Source organism: Macaca thibetana, chromosome 8, assembly GCF_024542745.1.
Source record: "Macaca thibetana thibetana isolate TM-01 chromosome 8, ASM2454274v1, whole genome shotgun sequence".
NCBI lineage: Eukaryota > Metazoa > Chordata > Mammalia > Primates > Cercopithecidae > Macaca > Macaca thibetana.
This window is the reverse complement of record NC_065585.1, coordinates 26679352-26700755: the sequence shown is the minus strand read 5'-3', so window position 1 is coordinate 26700755 and position 21404 is coordinate 26679352. Positions and strand designations below refer to the sequence as shown.

The 21404-nt window shown below is 38.4% G+C and overlaps 1 protein-coding gene across 6 annotated transcripts in view; it reads right to left on the bottom strand.

The window, feature by feature from the left end:
* The window catches only part of SAMD12 (sterile alpha motif domain containing 12), a 478056-nt gene that overhangs the window by 278530 nt on the left and 178122 nt on the right, over positions 1 to 21404 (bottom strand). For all 6 annotated transcript variants that reach the window (XM_050802115.1, XM_050802111.1, XM_050802110.1 and 3 more), the window contains exon 3: positions 16046 to 16175. In XM_050802115.1, coding sequence (XP_050658072.1) covers positions 16046 to 16175 — 130 coding nt within the window. The remainder of the gene's footprint in view (positions 1 to 16045; positions 16176 to 21404) is intronic.

The window sequence follows — 21404 nt, the reverse complement described above, 5'->3', positions numbered from 1 at the left end:
ATATAGATGCATTTATATAATTCTTTACATACAAATGTATATCTGTAACACATATATGTTTATAATTCTTTACCACTTGCAAAGTGCTGTCTCACAAACTTTGATGTGGGGTCCCTACAACTACAGATCAATAATAATAGCCAATACTAACTGTATAAGATACCTATTATCATAATTTTATTTTAGGGAAAGGGAAACTGAGGCTCAGTGAGGTTAAACATACTTGGCCAAGGTCACACACCGTGAATAATGAATGGAATGTACTCTATTGCAGGTCACCACAGTCCAATCTTTCTCTAATATTTCATAGGTATCAAAGATACGAAGCTTGCCAAGAGTATTCTAAACATCTAAGAGTAACATTACCCTACAGTTAATATGAGAATTGAAAAATATCTCTAATAAGAATTTCAACAGGGAACATGGGGGATCAAACACAGTGTCCTAAAAGGATGCTGGCCAAGATCTCTTGAAGATAGTTGTATTTTATTGAAATAGTGCCACAGGATTGTAAATATCATCAATCCCACATGTGTGGGCTTCAGTTTCCTCCAACAATAACACATGACATCAGGCTCCTCACCATAAATGATGTCATCTAAAGGAAAAGAGTCATTGGTCTACTTAGCTGATTGCCTTTAACAGGTCTAATTTTTGATCTCCTAGTAACATGCAGGCTCTGTAAGGATGGAAACTCTGACTTGAGAGGAAGAGAGCATGTGGTATACTAATTTTTTTTTTTGAGATGGAGTCTTGCTCTGTTGCCCAGGCTGGAGTGCAGTGGTGGGATCTTGGCTCATTGCAAGCTCCTCCTCCTGGGTTCACGCCATTCTCCTGCCTCAGCCTCCTGAGTAGCTGGGACTACAGGTGCCTGCCACCATGCCCAGCTAATTTTTTTTGTATTTTTAGTTGAGATGGGGTTTTACCATGTTAGCCAGGATGTTCTTGATTTCCTGACCTTGTGATCTGCCCGCCTCAGCCTCCCAGAGTGCTGGGATTATGGGTGTGAGCCACTGCGCCTGCCTGTGGTATATTAATTTTTAAACAGAAAATGGGAGCAAAACCAAGAGGAGAGGGCGTCTCCAATTTTGCAGTCTGACTCCAGTGCTTTCTTTGATTGCTTTGCAATTGGACTCCAAAACCAAAAAATAAACTTACAGAGTAATTAACAAGTCATCAATAAAAAAGAAATCAGAGCTGGGCATGATGGTGCACACCTATATCCCTGGCTACTCAGGAGGCTGAGGCAGGAGGACTGCTGGAGCCCATGAATTCAAGTCCAGCATGGGCAGCATAGCAGCATAGTGAGACCCTTGCCCTGTCTAAGAAAGAAAGAAATCAAATGGAAACAGGAGTTAATTGAAATGGGGACAACAGAATGGATCATGCTTAATTGACTTAGTTTCTTTGACAGGGTATAAAGCACAACATTCACAATGGAGGCAGATGTAGATGTTTGATCATATTTGATTTAGTATCGTGATTATCACAGGAGACTAGAGAGTGGAATAAAGACAGGGAAAAAAACAAAAAAAAACACACAACTGGATCTGGTCAAAGGTGAGGCAGTAGGAGATCAAGTCCCTTGCTATAAGGGCTTCATTCTGCTCCTCGAATTTGGTTGGAAAAACACACCCATGAAAAGAATGTCTTGTCCATTTCAGAACCCCACCCTGGTTACTTCTAAGTGAAGTAACTTAATGGACTTTTCATAAGAATGAGTCTCCTGTTCTTCCACAGCCGTGTCACCAAGCTTTGAACATTTTCTGGTGCCCCTGTACAAATCAGTTTAGTCTCTGGGTTTCTGTTTATTCATGTGAAAAGAAGGAGACAGGAGGTCCCTTGCAACATGACATCATGATGCCCTGCTTTTCTATATAATATTTCACAGCAATGGGATACGCTTTATCTCTCTCAGCACACTGTTTGGCTCATAGTGGTGTCATTAAATGATTATCAATTCACTAATGATTGACTAGTAATGATAATAGGTAATATTTCTTGATGTCCTTTGATGTGCTAGGCACTGTTCTAAATATTGTCTGGGTTTCAACTCCTTAATCCTCCCAACAAGCCTGTGTGGTGGGTTCTGTTGATGGTAAGTGCTCAGCTCCTCTAATTACCTTGAGTCACCCATTGAACTCTGAGCCTCACTTCTTCACCTGCAATAGCTTGCGAGATTGTTGAAAGCCACTAACTCTTTAGTACTAAGGAGTTCTACACACAGTTCTAGGCACTGGACAGGCATCACATGTACTGGACAGAACTAGAGTCCATGTGGTTCTCAGCAGAGCATCCTGCACATAGAAAACCTCCAAGAAACGATGGGCATTATTAAGGATGTCAGGGATTTTCTAAAGCAAGGCTGCTCCCATAGTAAGAATATTCCTGCTAGTTCTGATCTATGAAACAAATAGTTCATCTAGTGACAATTTCCACTCTTTTCCTGTCAAATACTATCACTAAATACATTTTGAATTTAGAGTATCAGTAAATGTGTCCTTGGAGCAGTGGTTGTCTTATGTGAGCCTACAAATTGGTGCTGTTCTGTGATGAAAATGGGAGAAATAAAAATAATGTATATTTTTTCTTCAAGCAAAAATCTGTCTTGAAATCTTGAGTATTTTGTGTTAAAATTCCTTTGGTTTATAAAATGGTGGTGAGGGTACTTTTTAATTAAAAAATATTAATCGGCAAAATACAAAAGGTGGCAACTGTATGTCATTTGCAAAAACGCTTTCTGTAATTTAACTTGTCTATGAAATCCAAAAGTCTTGGATGCACTGATGAAGACTCAGACGAGCAGAATTTCAAGGAGAAGACAAGAGAGTATTGTTCTTTTGTCAGCAGTCATCTCTCAACAACAGGCAACACCATGCCTTTCTTTATAAGAATGCTTTGGTACCTCCAGATTATCCTTTCAGTGAAAAAAAAAAACGCAAACATGGATTTTCAAACTTTATCTATAATTATCTATATTATGGATAAATATAAAACCATATCCATCCATCCATCTATCCATCCATCTGTCCATCCATCTTTAATATAAACGATCCTATAGACAGAATGGAAAAAATGTAGGATAACACTTTTATCTTTTCATTTTAAGAACGGTATGTAGTTTAAAAAATGGAAAAGTACACAAGTTTTTATAAACTAACTTTACTGAGACATAATTTATATACAATAAATCCCACATATTTGAAATATCAAGTAGATGATGCTTGACAAAAATACAAAACATTTTCACCTCTTTCACTCCCCTTTACAGTCAATCTCCCTTTTACCCCCTACTCTGGGCAACCAATGATTAGACTGCTATCCCTGCAAGTTAATCTTGCAAGCTCTAGAATTCCATATGACTAGAATCACATATTATGTTCCCTTTTGTGTTTAACGTGTTTCACCGAGCACAATGTGAGATTCACTCACGTTGCATGCATCAGTAATAGGTTCCTTTTTATAGCTGAGTAGAGGTTTTGGTATGAACACACAATTCATTTATGCTCCTCTTGATTGATACAAGGGTTGTTTAGAATGTTTGGCTATTCTAATTTCTTTTGAAATTATTGGACTATAATTTTTAAGAACATACGTTTCCATTTCTCCTGGGTGGATACTTTTGAAATTATTGGACTATAATTTTTAAGAACATACGTTTCCATTTCTCCTGGGTGGATACCTCAGAGTGGAATTGCAGAATCATCTCATAAGTTTGTGATTAACTTCATAAGAAACTTGACATTTTCAAATCGGGTGACTCCGTATTATACTCACATACAACATACATACAAGAGATTCATGTGTGCCACGTCCGCAGCAACAATGGGTATGGCTTAGTATTAGAATTTAAGCCATTCTACTGGGTGAAAAGTATTATCTCATTGTGGTTTTTATTTGCATTTTCTTGATGACTTAATATTTCTGAGCATACTCTCATGTGCCTTTTGGCCATTCTTATATTTTCTTTGTGAAGTATGGTTTCAAATCTTTTGCCCATATTATTGGTTATCTTCTTGAGTTTTAAATGTTCTTTATGTATTTTGTATACAAGTTCTTTTTTAGATATATAATAAAAGTACTTTCTTCTTGTCTGTGGCTAGGCTTTTTCATTCCGTTGATGGATTCTTAGAAAAGCAGAGGCTTTCAATTTTGATAAAGACCCATTTAGAAGCCAATTGTGGTGGTGTGCATCTGTAATCCCAGCTACACGTGAGGCTGGAGCCATGGGATCTCTTGTGCCAAGAGCTCAAGTCCAGCTTGGGCAACAGAGCAAGACCCTGTCTCAAAAACAATAACAAAGAAAGAAAAGAAAAGAAATAAAAAGACCAATTTATCAATGTTTTTCTTTTAAACTAAGTGCTTCTGAGGACATGTCTAATAATTCCTTGCCTATCCCTAAGTGTGAAAATGTTCTCTTACGCTTCCTTCTAGAAATTGTATAGGATTAAGTTTTATATTTAGGTCCATTATTTATTTCGAATTAAATGTTGTGTATAGTGTGATGCAGGAGCTGAAGTTCATTTATCCAGTTATTCCAGTACCCTGTAGTGAAGAGACCACCCTTTCTCTCATTGAATTGCTTTGGCACGATTTTTGAAAAACATTTGGCCATATATATGTGAGTATATTTATGGCATTTCTATTTTGTTCTACTGTTATAATCTACAAGTTAGTCTTTATTCCAGTATCATATTATCTTAATTATTGTTATTTTATAGTAATTCTTAAAATTAGGTGGGCAAGTCCTCAAAAGTTTGTTCTTTTTTCCATACGAGTTTCACTACTCTAACGTTTTTGCACTTCCATACAAATTTCAGAATCAATGTGTTCACTTTATTTAAAAAAATCTGGTGTTATACATGTATACATATGTAATAAACCTGCATGTTGTACACATGTACCCTAGAACTTAAAGTAAAATTAAAAAAAATCTGGTGTTATATTGATTGTGAATTTTAACATTGAATCTTCTAATCCACAAGTGTGGGATATCTCACCATTTATTTAGATCTTTAAGTTCTCTTAGCAATGTTTTACAGTTTTCTGTGTAGAGTCTTAGATATATTTTGTTTAGCTATTACATAGTAATCTTGTATTTCGTGTAGTAAGTTATATTATTAGTACTTGTAGGATTTTTTTTTTCTTCGTACAGGTTAAGCATCCCTAATCTGAAAATCCAAGATCTGAAATGCTCCAAAATCCAAAACTTTTTGAACACCAGCATGAAGCTCAAAGGAAATGCTCACTGCAGCACTTCAGATTTTAAATTTTTAGATTAGAGAAGCTCAACTGGTATGTATTCTGCAAATATTCCAAAATCCAAAAAAAAAAAAATACAAAACTGAAAACACTTCTGGTTCCATGTATTTTAGATAACACTCAACCTCTAGATCATACAGTTTTTTATATAAACCATTTGATCTATAAATAAAAATAATTTCACTTCTTCCTTTCTAATCTTTTTGTCTTTAGTTCTTTTTCTTGCTTTATTTCACTGGTCAGGGTCTTCAGAACAATATTTAATAGAAGGTAAGTAGCCAGGTGCGGTGGCTCATGCCTGTAATCCCAGCACTTTGGGAGGCTGAGGCGGGTGGATCACTTGAGGTCAGGAGTTCGAGACCAGCCTGACCCAACATTGTGAAACACTGTCTCTACTAAATATGCAAAAAATTAACTGGGCATGGTGGCAGATGCCTATAATCCCAGCTACTAGGGAGGCTGAGGAACGAGAACCTGGGAGGCAGAGGTTGCAGTGAACCAAGATCATGCCACTGCACTCCAGCCTGGGTGACAGAGTAAGACTCTGTCACACACACATAAAAATAAATTTTAAAAAATAAGGTAAGAAAAGCTAATGTCCTTGTCAAATTCTGTAGAGAATTTTTTTTTAAAACTATTTAGGATGATGTTATCTGTAAGTTCACCATAAATGCTGTTTATCAAGATTTCTGTTATTTCTACTTTTCTGGTAATTTTTTTAAAAATTGTGGATCAACACTGAATTTTGTCAAATGCTTTCTCTGCATCTATTGAGAAGAATGTATATTGGACATACATACTATAAAGTGTTCTCTAGATGCCAGTTAGGTCTCGTTGATTGACAATGCTGTTCACATCATCAGAGAGTGATGTTGAAGTTTACAATGGTAATGGTAAATTTATCAATTTCTACCTGAATATTATCAGTGTTTGCCTTATGTATTTTGATGCTCTATGTTAAGAGTGCAAATGTTTAGAATTGTTATGTCTTCGTGGAGAATGTAACCCTATATCATTCTGTAATTGCCTTTTTTTTTTTTTTTTTTTTTGATGGAGTCTCGCTCTGTTGCCAGGCTGGAGGGCAGTGGCATGATCTCGGCTCACTGCAACCTCTGCCTCCCGGGTTCAAGCGATTCTCCTGCTTCAGCCTCCTGAGTAGCTAGCACTACAGGTGCATGCCATCATGCCCTGCTAATTTTTGTATTTTTAGTAGAGACAGATTTCACCATATTGGCCAGGATGGTCTCAATCTCTTGACCTTGTGATCCACCAGCCTTGGCTTCCTAAAGTGCTGGGATTACAGGCATAAGCCACCACGCTCGGCCTAATTGCCCTCTTTATTCTTTTAACTCTTGTTCTAAAGTCTGCATTGTCTCAACTCAATATAAGTTTCTTGACTGTGTTTGTGTAATACATCTTTCTCCAATACTTTACTTTTAACCTGTGTCCTTAAAGTGTGTTTCTTCTAGAGAGCATATAGTTAGGTTTTTCTGCTCCTAATCTGACAATCTCTGTCTTTTAACTACTGTGTTAAGACTATTCACATTTAAGGTCATTATTGATAGACTTAAAATTTACCATCTTTATACTTTTCTATTCATTGCTCTTGTTTCACTCTTTTTTCTTTGACCTGTTCTGATTTTAACTGAGTATTTGATGCCATTTCATTTTATCTTCTCAACACACCAGTGATCTTTCCTTTATAAAAAAATTTTTAGTATTTGCCTTACAGTTAACAATATACGTAAGTAATCTAAGTCCACTTTCAAATAACACTACTCTTCACATGTATGTGCAGGTACTCATAACAAAGCATTCTCTATTCCTCCCTTCCATCCTTGTGACATTGCTGTTATTCATTTTACTTAACTCTATGGTATAAAATCCAGGGTATTATTGTTGTTATTGCTTTAACCAGTTAGCTTTTAGATCAATTAATAAGAAAAAAAAGGAATTTGTTTTACCTTCATTTATTCATTTTTGACATTCTTCCTTGCTTTCTATTGATTCCAGTTTCTGATCTATATCATTTTTCTTCTGCCTGAAGAACTTTTATTATTTCTTGCCGGGCAGTTTGCTGACACTGAATTGCTTCAGTTTTTGTTTGTTTGGGCAAGTCTTTCCTTACTTTTCTTTTATGTTTGAAGAATAATTTTATTGGATATAGAATTGGCTAATTTTTTGTTTGTTTGTTTCAACCCTTTAAAGTTTTCACTCACTTTCTTCTTAAGAGGTTCTCATTAGAAGTGTCCTGTAATTCTTATCTCTTTTTCTCTGTAACTAAGGTATGTGATGTTTGTTTGTTTTTAAAATCTGACTCCTTTCAAAATTTTACCTTTGGGGTGTGTGTGTGTGTGTGTGTGTGTGTGTGTGTGTGTGTAAAGCAGTTCAAATATTTATCTTGTTTGGTGTTATCTGAAATTCTTGGATATGTGCTTTGATGTTTGTGATTAATTTTGGAAATTTGTTGTCATTACTATTTGAACTATTCTGTCTTCTCTTCTTCTTCTGACATTCTAGTAATGTATATGTTACATCTTTTAATATAATCCCACAATTCCTGGACGTTCTGCTCTGCTGTTTTCATTCATTTTACTCTTTGCATTTTAGTGTTGGTGGTTTCTATTGATTTACCTCCAAGTTCACTGATTCTTTTCATGGCTGTGTTGAGTCTACGGATGATCCCATTGAAGGCACTCTTATTCGCTGTCACCGTGTTTTTTATTTCCAGTATTTTCTTCTGATTGTCTATTAGTTCCACTTCTCTGTTACATTAGTCATCTGTTCTGGTATATAGTTTACATTTTGCATTACTGCCTTTAACATATTAATCATATTTACTTTAAATTTCCTATTTGATAAACCTAACATCTGTGTCATATCTGAATCTGGTTCTGTTTTTTTTTTTTTTTTTTTTTTTTTTGAGACGGAGTCATGCTCTGTCGCCCAGGCTGGAGTGCAGTGGCCGGATCTCAGCTCACTGCAAGCTCCGCCTCCCGGGTTCACACCATTCTCCTGCCTCAGCCTCCCAAGTAGCTGGGACTACAGGCGCCCGCCACTTCGCCCGGCTAGTTTTTTGTATTTTTTAGTAGAGACGGGGTTTCACTGTGTTAGCCAGGATGGTCTCGATCTCCTGACGTCGTGATCCGCCCGTCTCGGCCTCCCAAAGTGCTGGGATTACAGGCTTGAGCCACCGCGCCCGGCCTGAATCTGGTTCTGATGATTACTTTGCCTCTTCAGTTTGTTATTTTCTTACCTCTTGGCATGCTTTGTAATTTTTTGTGTGTGTCTGAAACCTGGACATGTTGTATTTGGTAATAGGAACTTGGGAGGAGGCGTTTGGGGATATCCAATAAATAGTCCACTAGAACGAAGGAAGGGACTGGGAGATAGCATTATGCTTCATTGATGCCAGGAAGCAAGAATCTAATGGGGGCAGTCATCAGGAGCTTTCTTCAGCAAGAGTTTCTAACCTGGGAACCTAAGCAGGACCTAGGGGTGTGTTTCAGTCAAACTTCAACATAAACTTTCTTATTAAACTTTTCAACTACCAACTTACTGTGATAAGTCTTACCATAGAGCCTTACCCTGGGAACTAGAGATGAGATACCTAACCCAGATGAAGAGAACTAAGGAGGGCTTTCTATAGGAGGTGGTATCTAAAACTCATGCCAGAAGGAAAACTGAATTATTCAGGTGAATGGGTGGGTGTCAGGATGGTAGTGAGTATGACATTTGCGAACCCTTCAAAGTAGTTCAGTGGGCCTTCAGCTTGAAGGAGGAGGGAGTACAGGCAAAACCAAACACCATCACCATCACCCCTATCACCACCACCACTGACAACAGCCACCACTACCACCACTGCCACTGCCACTGCCACCATCACCGCCACAATAATCCAACATCTTGAACAGAAAAACAGACTGCTTTTTAAAACTATAAAATGCTCATCCCTGGAGGTGGTGAAGCAAAGGCTGTCCAAACACACAGTAGGGATGTCAGAAAGGGTACACAGGGGGACATGCGGCTATATTGTAAGGGGGACACTCAGCCTCCATTCTTCCTATTCCCTTGTGGAGGGACTTCCTGACTAATGCTCTTGGCCTCTCTCCTGCCCTCCATTTGGTACTCATTCAGCCCAGTCCCATGTTCTGTCCTCACTTGAGACATGTGTTCTGACCTAGTCTGCTTTCTGCCAAGCCTTAAAAGAGGCAGTGCTCAGTTGTGGTGGTGACTGGGATGATCCATTTAGAGAGGAAACATTCTTAGTAAATAAATTTGTCTACAGATATAAATTACACTCTCCGAAGACTTTTATCAGGAATGGAGCTGGTATTTTGAGGTCCATTGACCTACCACTTGTGTTTATTTCTCATTGAAAGGGTCTTTTTTTTTTTTTCTTAAATTGACCCCATAAATCTTTAGATGACATCTAAAGTTGTTTCCAACACTCAGAGGTCTTTTCCCCTGGATCATCAAGAAAACAAAGTTCAGTACCCTTGGTTTAAGAATGCTGAGAAATAAATTATATATTTTAAAGTTAGTAAGTTTATAATTTGGAAAGCTAGTAAGTGTTCCATTAAAAGGGGTTAAAATGAAAAATCAATGGCTCTATTGGAAAACTAGGAGAAACAACTTATGCTCTAATCATATCAGAAACTTTACTATGTAAATATAAAATTATGCTCAAGTTTCAATAAGAGTATAGAGCAGTTGTTCTCACCCATAGGTGGGAACTGAACAATGAGATCACTTGGACTCGGGAAGGGGAACATCACATACCGGGGCCTATAATGGGGAGGGGGGAGGGGGGAGGAATTGCATTGGGAGTTATACCTGATGTAAATGACGAGTTGATGGGTGCTGACGAGTTGATAGGTGCAGCACAGCAACATGGCACAAGTATACATATGTAACAAACCTGCACATTATGCACATGTACCCTAGAACTTAAAGTATATATATATATATAAAAAAAAAGTATAGAGCAGTTCACACAAAAAAGAAATGTGAAAAAACAAATACAAAGATATAGGAAAGCAGAACACAATATCCAGACGGAAAGTGATAAAGATGAGAAAATGTGTAGATAATGCACTGGATAGTTAAATATGTCTACATTTTGTTTGGTTATACTGGATTCTACTAAGTAGTATTCTCCTAAGTGCATTACAGAAAGTAATTATTCTAGTTCTTTTGACATTTGTTAACTACAGACCCCATTGGTCTCTACAGGGAACTCTAACCATAATAAAAGACTTGGAAGACAATCGCAGAAGGATCAAGGAATAGAACAGCTCAGAAAAATCAGCACTGAAGAGAACAGTGTAAGCAAATGCATGGAGCCACATTCCAAGGGTCCTAAAATGATAGTGATTTTTCCCTTTACTCAATAGCATATGCAGAACTGTCCAATTTCAAGGTGCTACATCTCAGAATATTTTTTCAAAGGAAAAGAAGTACAAGTGGGTGATAGCTGCAGCATAAAAAATGGACCAGAGGCATACATCTATTTTGCAGGTGATCATTTAGAAATATGATAAATCAATAGGAATCATTTGTAAGCGATACTCATATGACAACTATTTACTCTTGCAGACATCTAAAGGATACCCATGTTTTGTCCATGAAGTAGACCAAGGAAACCCTTTATACATTCAAAGCAGCTTTTAAAAAATATTTTATATTCTGGGGAGCTCTGAGTGCTTCACCTCTGAAAACAAGTCTTTAAAGTTGGCAGGGGAAGGAACCCTTCACAGACAGAGGATTTGAAGCCGAACGAGATGAGGTGATGTTAGCAACCACCACAGGAAGAAACTTCAAACCTGAAGAGATGCTCGACTGTGCATAAAAGAATCTGAAAGTGCCTGTGAGCTTACACCTGGCCCCAGTAGAGTCTCCTCATCAGCATTTCAAGCCAGGCCTCAGAAAACTAGGGACAGAATCTTGCAAGCACAGAAACATACACAAATTTCTTTGCTTCAAACCTAATCTCATGATTTCAGTCTATATATCCTAATGCTTCTCCAGTGTTCTAACCATCTTGTTCTTTCTAAAGTGTGCTTCTGCAGGGAGTTCATGCTACTAGTACAGCAGCACCCCCCTTAGCTAAGGTTTTGCTTCGTGCAGTTTGTTACTAGTGGTCAACTGTGGTCTGAAAATAGATGAGTACAGTACAATAAGATATTTCAAGAGACAGAGAGAGAGATTTATCTAATTATTATTATGGTATATTATTATTAATTGTTCTATTTTATCATTAGTTCTTGTTAATCTCTTATCGTACCTAACTAAAAAAAATTATCATAGGTATGTATGTGTACACTATATAAATAGTGTTTGGTAATATCTATGGTTTCAGACATCCATTGGGCGTCCTGCTATGTCTCCCTTGCAGATAAGGGGGGTCTACTGTAGATTCTCTTCTGATTAAACACATCTGCCGCCAAAGAGCAGGTATCTCCTGGGCACAATAAAATTACCAAAAATTTTGATATTGCAAAAGATTTTGAACACTGATAGGTTAAAATATGTCTAAAGTTTTCTTAGACTTTGAAGCACCTAAGGGAAAATTTTGTTTAGAATTTAAGGTTCTTCAAATAAACACAGAAACAAATGTTAATATAGTAGAACTCTTTGTACAAACAAATACAGACAATTTAAACAACTACTGAGGTTAAAGGGTAATTTTCAGAAAAGGTTAAAATCATGACTGTCATACAAATACGGAAGTGAACACATCTTTAAGATTTTAATTTAACTTATTAATGAGGAAACTGGCAAGATGTTAAAACCAGCTCAAAGGAGAATCTGAACAGCACACACAATTATAGATCAGGAAGACTGAAATAAATGTGTAAATGGGAGGTAAAACTCACCTTTTCCACAGTGGCTAGGGAAGTCAACTGAACCTCTATGGAACAGAATTTGCATGTCAATGGACAAAAATTATATTGTATTACTCTCTGTTATCTATAACTCACAGAGTTATAAAGTTGCTCCCTAGAATCAAAGAATTAGATAACCCAAATGTTGTGCTATAGATGACAATGCATAGCTTTCCATGGAAGCACAATTTTTTCCCTACATGGATCACGATTATTTTATTTACCACTATATTCTGAAAACCTGGTATATGGTAGATAGTCCATAAATACTTGCTAAAAGGATGAATGAATGTCCACTATATGAGTCATTAAGCTAGTCATTAAGTTAGGCCCTTCACATTCATCATCCCATTTAATCTTCCCCCAAATTCTTTAAGATAAATATTATCATTTTACTGACAAGAAACTAATGTGTGGCATCATGTGGCATCATGTTTCTATTACATGTCAAAGGCTGGGGTAGAGGGCAGGGAGGATTTGACTCAGACCTATGTGCAGAAAAGCTCTGTTTTCTTCTTCTTTTTCTCTCCATTTAATATATGTCTTTTTTTATTTACCATCACTGGACCACGTGCCTCTAAACCAAGAGATGTTTGTATACAACACTGATATAACATGCTTCCTCAATGAGCATGATATAGGAGATCCTTGCTTTAAGAAAAATAAAAGAACAGCAGCACTCAAGAGAATCTAAGCATAAATAAGAGACACATGAACAATCTTTTCTTCAGCCTTAAAGAGTAGCACAGGACATTTACCAGCCCAGAATGTTTTGTTTCCCATAGATGCTCCTTTCCCTCCTTTCCCAGGATAATAAAGCTGGATGAATTCAACATTGTGTGTATCGTTTTGTTATCACAGATACCATCAGGACAACACTTGGAAAAGAGCAGCAGCTCACATGCATTGTATGCTCATTGTGACTGTGGACTACCTTCATAGCAACACTATGAGGTAGATACTATTAGCATCTCCTCCTCTGCAGGTGAAGAAAGCTGATGTGCACCCAGCAACCTTTACAAAATCACAAGGCTATGATGCAGCTCTGGGCTGCGACCTGGTACTTGTAACCATTCCCCTGTCCTCTCTAAAGCCACTCTCTTGTCTGCATAGCCTGGTGAGGTTTGCTCTGTCATCACATCTTGAGTTTTACAAACCTCGTTGCCCTTTTCATCACAGCCTCCAAGAGTACTGGGATTCCCACAGCTTCTAGCATCATAGGGCTGGTAAATGCACACTGGCTGAAGTCCTGAAAGCTATTTTCTGGCCACTTGGCACTTGTGATCATTTGGGTATTTTGCATTCACTCTTAGAGAGGCAGGGGCCAGAGAACAGGGGAAGAGAGTGGTCTTCTGAGGTTTCAAACAGGTGAATGTCAAAAAGATGTAGACCAAAAGTTAATCTGAAATCATTCTCTCTGTTCCCTAAGTCCCCAAATAATTCCCTGCTTTCTTCTTCTTGCCAGAAAATAGGCTGCCCTTAAAAGTAAATAACAGCATGTTTTTCGACACCTCCAGGTGAGTCCTGACATGAATAATAGCACAATGCCAGCATGGAAAAGGAGTCAATCAACGGTTAGCTTAGTGGTTTACCTATATTATTTCATTTAATGTTCACAATGTCTCTCTGAGCCAGGTACTATCATCTTTATTTTGGAGATGAGGAAGTGAGGTTAAGTAACTTGCCCAGGTTAAGCAGCTTGCCAAGATCCCAAGAAAGTTATGATTTCCCAATACCAGGTGTGTTTCATGAAGACCAAGTCTGCCACCAAAAACATATGACAACTGTTTGAAATACATACCTCATTTCCACACTCCTGTCCTCATGTCACTTAGCAGAAAACCTTGGGAAGTGGGACCATTTATTCCATACGCACTGAAGCATGAATCTTTATTTCTGAGGACTGTAAGGCTCATCCTCTTCAAACCATTATAAATGCTTATCCTTCCCTCAAGGGGACCTCATAATTCTCACCCCTAATAAAAGATAACACTGCTTTCAAATAAGATCATGAAAAAGGCTTTGCCATTACTATCGCACAGGCATTAAGAAACATTAAGCAGCCATTATCTGATGAAGGCTACCATAATCAGGCAAATGGTTACTAACTGATTGATTACGTTTAGGAGTAGAATAACTGACCCTAGATGGGCTTTTCTTATACTCTTAAGGGAGGAACTAAGAAAATGAAATGTAGACACTTGGAATCGAAGCTAAGTACCCACGCTGCCTTCCGAATTTCATAGATTTCATCCAAAAGGGCCATTGGCTCTAGTTGGGAGTGGCAGAGAAGAAATGCATAAAGGACCCTTTTTATATTTAAAATAGAAGGATTTTACTCTCTTGTTTGTTAACTCAGCTTCAGCTACAATTGGGTGTTTTCCCTATATATTTAGACATATCAATGTGGTCGGCAGGAATCTAGGATCATCTAGCTCAGCATTTTTTTAAACATTTAGTGCTTAAATGTTTTAAAAAGTTTTTTTTTTTAAATCAAGTTTTCAAAATCAATCAAGTTTTCTGTGTGTTTCAAATATATACAACAGACATAAAGGGAGCGGCTTTGGTTCACACACCCGCCTCTACCCAAAGCACACCCATGTCCCTTTGGCCACGTCCATGAAACACACTTAGAAGACCACCGACTAAGACCTCTTCTAAGAAGGTGAACTGACCTGCCCTAGATCTCACAGATACAGCCTAAGAGCGGAACTGCAAAAATAAATACTTTCTGCTTAACAAGTCCCTTTTCATAGTAATGGGGTGAACAGACCAAGAGAGATTAGGATTTGTCATGATAGAACGTATGGGTTTGGAAAGAGGTTTGTCATCTAGAGTGTTCAGCTATTTCATGACAAGTCACTTTACCACCAGAGTGAAATCATTTTCCCAGAAAAAAAGATCTGGACTAGAAACGACTTCTTAACATTGTTTCCCCCTTGAAGCTATACAGTTTTGGTTTACAGAGTGTATCCTCAGTCCTATCTTTCACTGCACCATTTGTCAAAGGAAAAGAGAAGTGTTGGCCACATACAAATAGAATCTTAGGGTGAAAGGGCAGGCAAGGTCTGGAAAAGCCCCCTTACTCTGATGGGCTACCACAGTGGGCATATTTGCTCCATCTTGCTCACTCTGTCCCCCAATTGAGAGACTTGATCTGAAGGTCCTTTATGGTTCACTATCCTGTTCTATTTTCTGCTTTCAAGTACTTATTGACCTCCACATGTAATATTTGAACACCCTTGATCTAAATGGAATCGTAATCTGTGCCTTGAAAGTATTCATCCCAAGGGCAGAGAGTTAGTATTATTATATTCCATTTCGGAAACTTGCAACATTGCTAGGTGCAGATACTAGAAGATAGTCAACAGGGAAACAGATGCCCAGAGGACAGGAGTGTCAGGGAAACTGACTTTTCCCCTGGACTCTTTCACGTGATTGGATACAGGTATATAGCTCACCCAGTCAAAGAAGTCAATATACATTAAACATTTTTTCTTAAACATTTTTTAAAAAGCATTTTCCTACTTAGAATCCTTTTCTACTTAGAAGATCTACATAGTGATTCCATAGCCAAGTTCATGTGAAAGACTTCCTTCTTTCCTTTCTCTCTGATTGGTGTGCTCTTATTTCCTCTAGGATCCCCCAATCCTGCACCCTGATTCCCATATACTTTTACAATGGATGCTCAAAATTCACAGTTTTCTATAATAACCATGTATGTTTGTTAAATAGCATGGCTCACATGGATCTGGAATTTATCACCCCTTTGAAAGTAAACCCATGTCAGAAAATTTCAGCAAGAAGATATTGTTTCATTGGTAAGGGTATGGGAAAGGCCATCGTGACTGGGAGAAAGAAAGGGAGTGAAATATCTGGGATACTGCATACTTTACCAGTTATGTCATGCTGTTTGAATGACTCACTGTAGATCTGATACTGATTCGGACAATGTTTCTTCAACCACTTGCAGACATCCTGCTGGGTCCATAGAGCCACCGGTTTAGACAGCTTCACTGTAGCTGACTATAAATAAAGAAGGAAAAGAAGATCTGTCAATGCTGGCCCCATGCCTAGGAAGACACTCTAGTTAAAAGTCTTAAGAGTGTGTTAAAGGCTACAGACTGGGTTCCCCAAAGATAAATATCTAGTTCTTGTCTTCCTCCTAACCTCTGCAGACCTTCTCAATACTGCTGTAAAGTACAAAGAAAAGGTCCAGGTGGAGAAGCTGTGAAAATGATCTAACCATCTCTGCTGAGAAAAAATGCCAAGGAATCCCTAGGAAGTAGTGTTTTTTAATGAATACTCTAGCAGAAAACAAGGGGTTTCTAAGCAATTAATTACATTATAGGGGAGAAATAGCTGTGGCCCCAAGTGCGTTTCTTTGTATTCCAAGAAGGTATTTATCTCTTGCTGTCCCTGACTTTTCTAGAGCCTAGTACAACACTGGCTCCAGGAAGTGCTAATAATAATTTTAGGAATGAATGTTATTGGATTTAGATAACTGCATACTAAGAACTGCAAGTCTGCCTGGGGGCTCTGGACTTAGGGTGGCCCTGAAATGGTCAGGAGCATTAGTTATACCAAAGTGGGGAAGCAAAAAGTCAATTCCACCAGGATGTGGAGAGCAGTAATAAGAGATAATGGGGGCAGTTAGGCTTTATACAGAAGCCAACTAGTCAAGGTCTTTTTTTTGTTCATTGGATTTTTCAGGGAAGTATTAATGAGGAAAACACACACACACACACACACACACACACACACACACACACATACAGAGGGAGTGAGAAGAGCTTAGCCTTTGACAAATGATGGATTACAAATACATTTATTAGTGAATAAGCATCAATTTCATGCCAGATGATGGTCTCCCTCAGAGATCCCAGGAATTTGGTTTTGGACAGATTAATGCTTCACTATCTAGAATTTTTATCATGCTGGATCAGTGTTTGCCAAGAAAGTAAAGCCATCCTATCGGAAGCTGTTTGAAGGCTCCTGGGTGGTACAAGGACGTGGCCATTATTATCCCTGCACTTCACCATAGGCATCATTTCCTTCCACTTCTGTATCAAATCTTTCAGATTAAGGCAAGGGGACAGCCTTCATTTGGTAGGAGTGTGATTGTAACACCTGCTGACATGTTTGTTGCTGTTGTTTCCTTGGCAAAGAAATGGCTTGCTTCAGTCTCAGAATCTTAAAAAAAAAAAAAAAAGCAGTATATCTAGCATCTAACAACTTTTAAAAACTTTTTAGTACATTTAAAGTTACCCTTTATTTGATGGCAAATAAATTATGGCAAAATAAATTTTATTTTCTGTAGCAATATCTTCTTAGCTTTCTAAACAAATTTGAGTTTAAAGAAACAACTATCCCAGAGGCCAATTTTTAGTAAAAAAAAGAAACAATGGTGCAGATGATGAGAGAGTCATAGTGAAAACAGTGGAAGCAATATGGAAGCGATTCAAGGTTGGAAAGCACAACGCTCATGTGTTTTTTTTTATTTGTATATTTCCAGTCATATGAGTCCTTAGGTCATAGCTTTCACAATAATAACAATGCAGATCACTTTTTATTTTGTACTGTGATATTTTTCTTTTATTAATTGTGGTAGATTGTGTTTTCCAAAGATGATTTTATATATGTCCATATATTCATATATATATGTTTTCATATAGACATATATACACATACATATGTATCTGCTTTTCATTCAACGAGACTGACATTTATTTCTTCCACTAACATGTGTGGTTGATGCTCCCTCTGATTCCATTTCAGCAGGGTATGTGACCTTCCTGACCAATGTAGTACAGTGGAATTGATGCTATGTGACTTCTGAGGCTAGGTCATAAAAAAGACACAGTTTCTGCCTGATTCGCTCTCTGGCACTGACCTTTGGAAACCCACCATCATGCTGTGGGGAAGCCCAGGCCACATGGAGAGACCATGTGTAGGAGTTTTGGCCAATTTGCCAGCTAAGGTCTCAGTTGACAGTCATCACCAATGACCAGACAAATGAATGAACAAGCCTCGGATGATTCCAGCCACCAGCCTTCAAATCTTCCAGCCGAGGCCCCCAGATACCACAATAGAGAGTCAAGCCATCTTTGCAGTGCCCTGAGTGAATCCCTGACCCACATAATCCATGAGCATCGTAAACAGTTGTCTAATGCCGCTAAGTTCTGGGGTAAATTGTTTTGCAATCCTAGTAAATGGAATACGTGGTGATGTTGGGAGGGTGAGCTCTGTTATAATTTTGTGTTCCCCAGAGTGTCTTGCTTTCAGCAGATGTCGTGTATATCCACAAGGATTAAGTGAATGAATTAATGAATGAAACAGCATTCACAGACATAGCTTGCTATTTAATCAGCAGTGACTTTCACGTTCAGCCCTTGCTTCTCTACACTGCTGTGTGTTGTGCCTACATGGCTCCTAATGAAACATGCCTGCAGCCCTTCATACTAGGGTAATGGGCTGCAGCCATTTTCCCTCTAACCTCTGTGGGAAACCATACTGACTTTGCCTAATTTTGATGAGAAAGGAAGACGTTGGGCATGGAGGGTATAAATGAATAAATATTTTTATTGTTGATGATGTTTAGGTTTTCTTTTTCTCTTTGCTCATCATCACGTCCTTTCCTTTGCACGATTAGGAAACTAGAATTTTAGATCTTTTAGCTAGAAATCACTTACCACCAGGTTTCACAAGTCAGCACCTCTGAATCTAGTTCTTTCCTGCTCTACAAATGTTCCTTCAGATTAGCTGAATGAGTTTATAGCTGACACATCATTACCCTGAAACTCTTGCAAGTAAAGCTAATCACATCTTTTGAAAATTCCTGTAAACCAGTCACAGAAGGCTATAAGCAAGGAAGGGAAAGGCAGAAGGATAAAGTTGCTTACACATTAATATACTAAACTTTTTCCTTCTTGGAAGGTCATGCTTTAAGTTGCTCATTTCCTGGGAAAGGGAGGACACTCAGCCTCAACTGGGCTTCAGGTGGAGATTTACCCAAACACACCAAGCTGACTCAGAATGCATCCTCACGAGCCCACCCTGTATGCTTTTTGTCATGCGCATCCCTGTGAAGAGACCACCAAACAGGCTTTGTGTGAGTAATAAAGCTCTTTAATCACCTGGGTGCAGGCGGGCTGAGTCCGAAAAGAGAGTCAGCGAAAGGAGATAAGGGTGGGCCAGTTTTATAGGATTTGGGTAGGTAAAGGAAAATTACAGTCAAAGGGGGGTTGCTTTCCGGTGGGCAGGAGTGGGGGTCACAAAGTGCTCAGTGGGGGAGCTTTTTGAGCCAGGATGAGCCAGGAAAAGAACTTTCACAAGGTAATGTCATCACTTAAGGCAAGGACGGGCCATTTTCACTTCTTTTGTGGTGGAATGTCATCAGTTAAGGCGGGCCAGGGCATTTTCACTTCTGTTGTGATTCTTCAGTTACTTCAGGCCATCTGGGCAGATGTGCAAGTCACGGGGGATGCGATGGCTTGGCTTGGGCTCAGAGGCCTGACACTTTTGTTCTAAGTTTTCCTTTTATCATGAATTCAGAGCTTCTGAGGCTAACACTCAAGGAGCTGCTTTGCTTTATCCTTCAGCATATGCTCTTAGTAGGCATATACTAGTAAGAGCATATACTCAAAACTTTAGGCATAGATTTTTAAGACTGTATGAGGCTGGGCACAGTGGCTCATGCCTGTAATCTCAGCACTTTGGGAGGCTGAGGCGGGCAGATCACCTGAGGTCAGGAGTTCAAGTCCAGCCTGGTCAACATGGTGAAATCCTATCTCTACTAAAAATACAAAAATTAGCCAGGCATGGTGGCATGCACCTGTAATCCCAGCTACTTGGGAGGCAGGAGGATTGCTTGAACCTGGGAGGTGGAGATTGCCTTGAGCAGAGATTGTGCCATTTTACACCAGCCTGGGTGATAGAGCGACACTGTCTCATAAAATAAAAATCACTGTCTCAAAAAAAAAAAAAAAAAAGTTAAGATGGTATGAACCTACAGAAATGACTCCATGTAAACAGGCATAATAAGTAAAATGAGGGGAATAAAGATTCCTACCTTTTGTCTCTTCTTAATCAGATGGTAATAAAAGTATTGATACCATTTATCAGGTGATTCTTAGCCTTGGTATTTTAATAAAATTACTGTTAGTTTGCCACACCTTAAGAGCTGTAATGACTCCAGTTACCCCGGTCTGCTTCTTCTTTTGGGATTCTCAGAGCTGACTTTGATTTGTTCTGCCTGAACTTCTTTTTGTAGCACCCAGGGTCAACCTCAGTTACTCCCCCTTCCATCAACATTTCCTCCATCCCCAACAGCTACCAAATGTTGGGAGTGAATGTCATAATCTGATTCATTTAAAGAGCTTACACTTTACTTCCATGTGCAATTAGAACAACAAGAAGTACATGTTAAACCATGCCAGTTGAATTCAACATATTGTCCCACTGAAGGTAGGAAAGGAGAGGCAGAGCTGTCAACGCCTTCAACCGCCTCCTTTCCTCAACATCCAACCCCTACACTCTATTCACAGCCATCCCTAGACAATGACTTTCTCTGATATGCTGCTGGTTTTTTTTCCCCGCTGTAGGGGCCTAAGCCTAAATAATAATAGTTCATAAAGCAAAGAAATAAAGCATTTCACATTTACTAGAAACAGTAAACTCATAAGAAAAAAACATCTTGCCCAACGGCAAACATTAAAAAAACATTTGCCCCAGTTCTCTTTCTCCATGTTCATGTCTACCACATCATTCTCTGAATTTACAACCCTGGAGACAACTTTGGTTTATTTTGCTGCCCTGAAACAGGCCCGAGGCAATTTGTTATCTTAACCCCTATGCATAGTGACACCAAGCAGAATTCCAGACATTTCCTTTCTGAATTGGTCCTGGCCTTGCTACAGACAAACTGAAAGTGCATTTCAGATGCTTTTCCTTTCTGATGCCTTTCTGTTTTACAGGAAGAACTCACTTTATGCAAAATACACATTCCTGAGAGAAAGGTTGTTTGCAAATTACTTTTTTCTGGCAAATGATTTCTATTTTAATTTACTCTTATATAATAAATTCAGTTATGTTTTACAGTAATTCTGATTTGTATTTAACTGGAAAGGACTCTGAAACATTAAGTTTTAAGTTCTCCAAGGTAAACTTGAAGCTTTTCTGCTAAGTAACAGAATAATTAAATGCTTTAAAGAAGTTTGAAATTGAAAGAACTATTGCAAAATGCCTTTAAAGTTA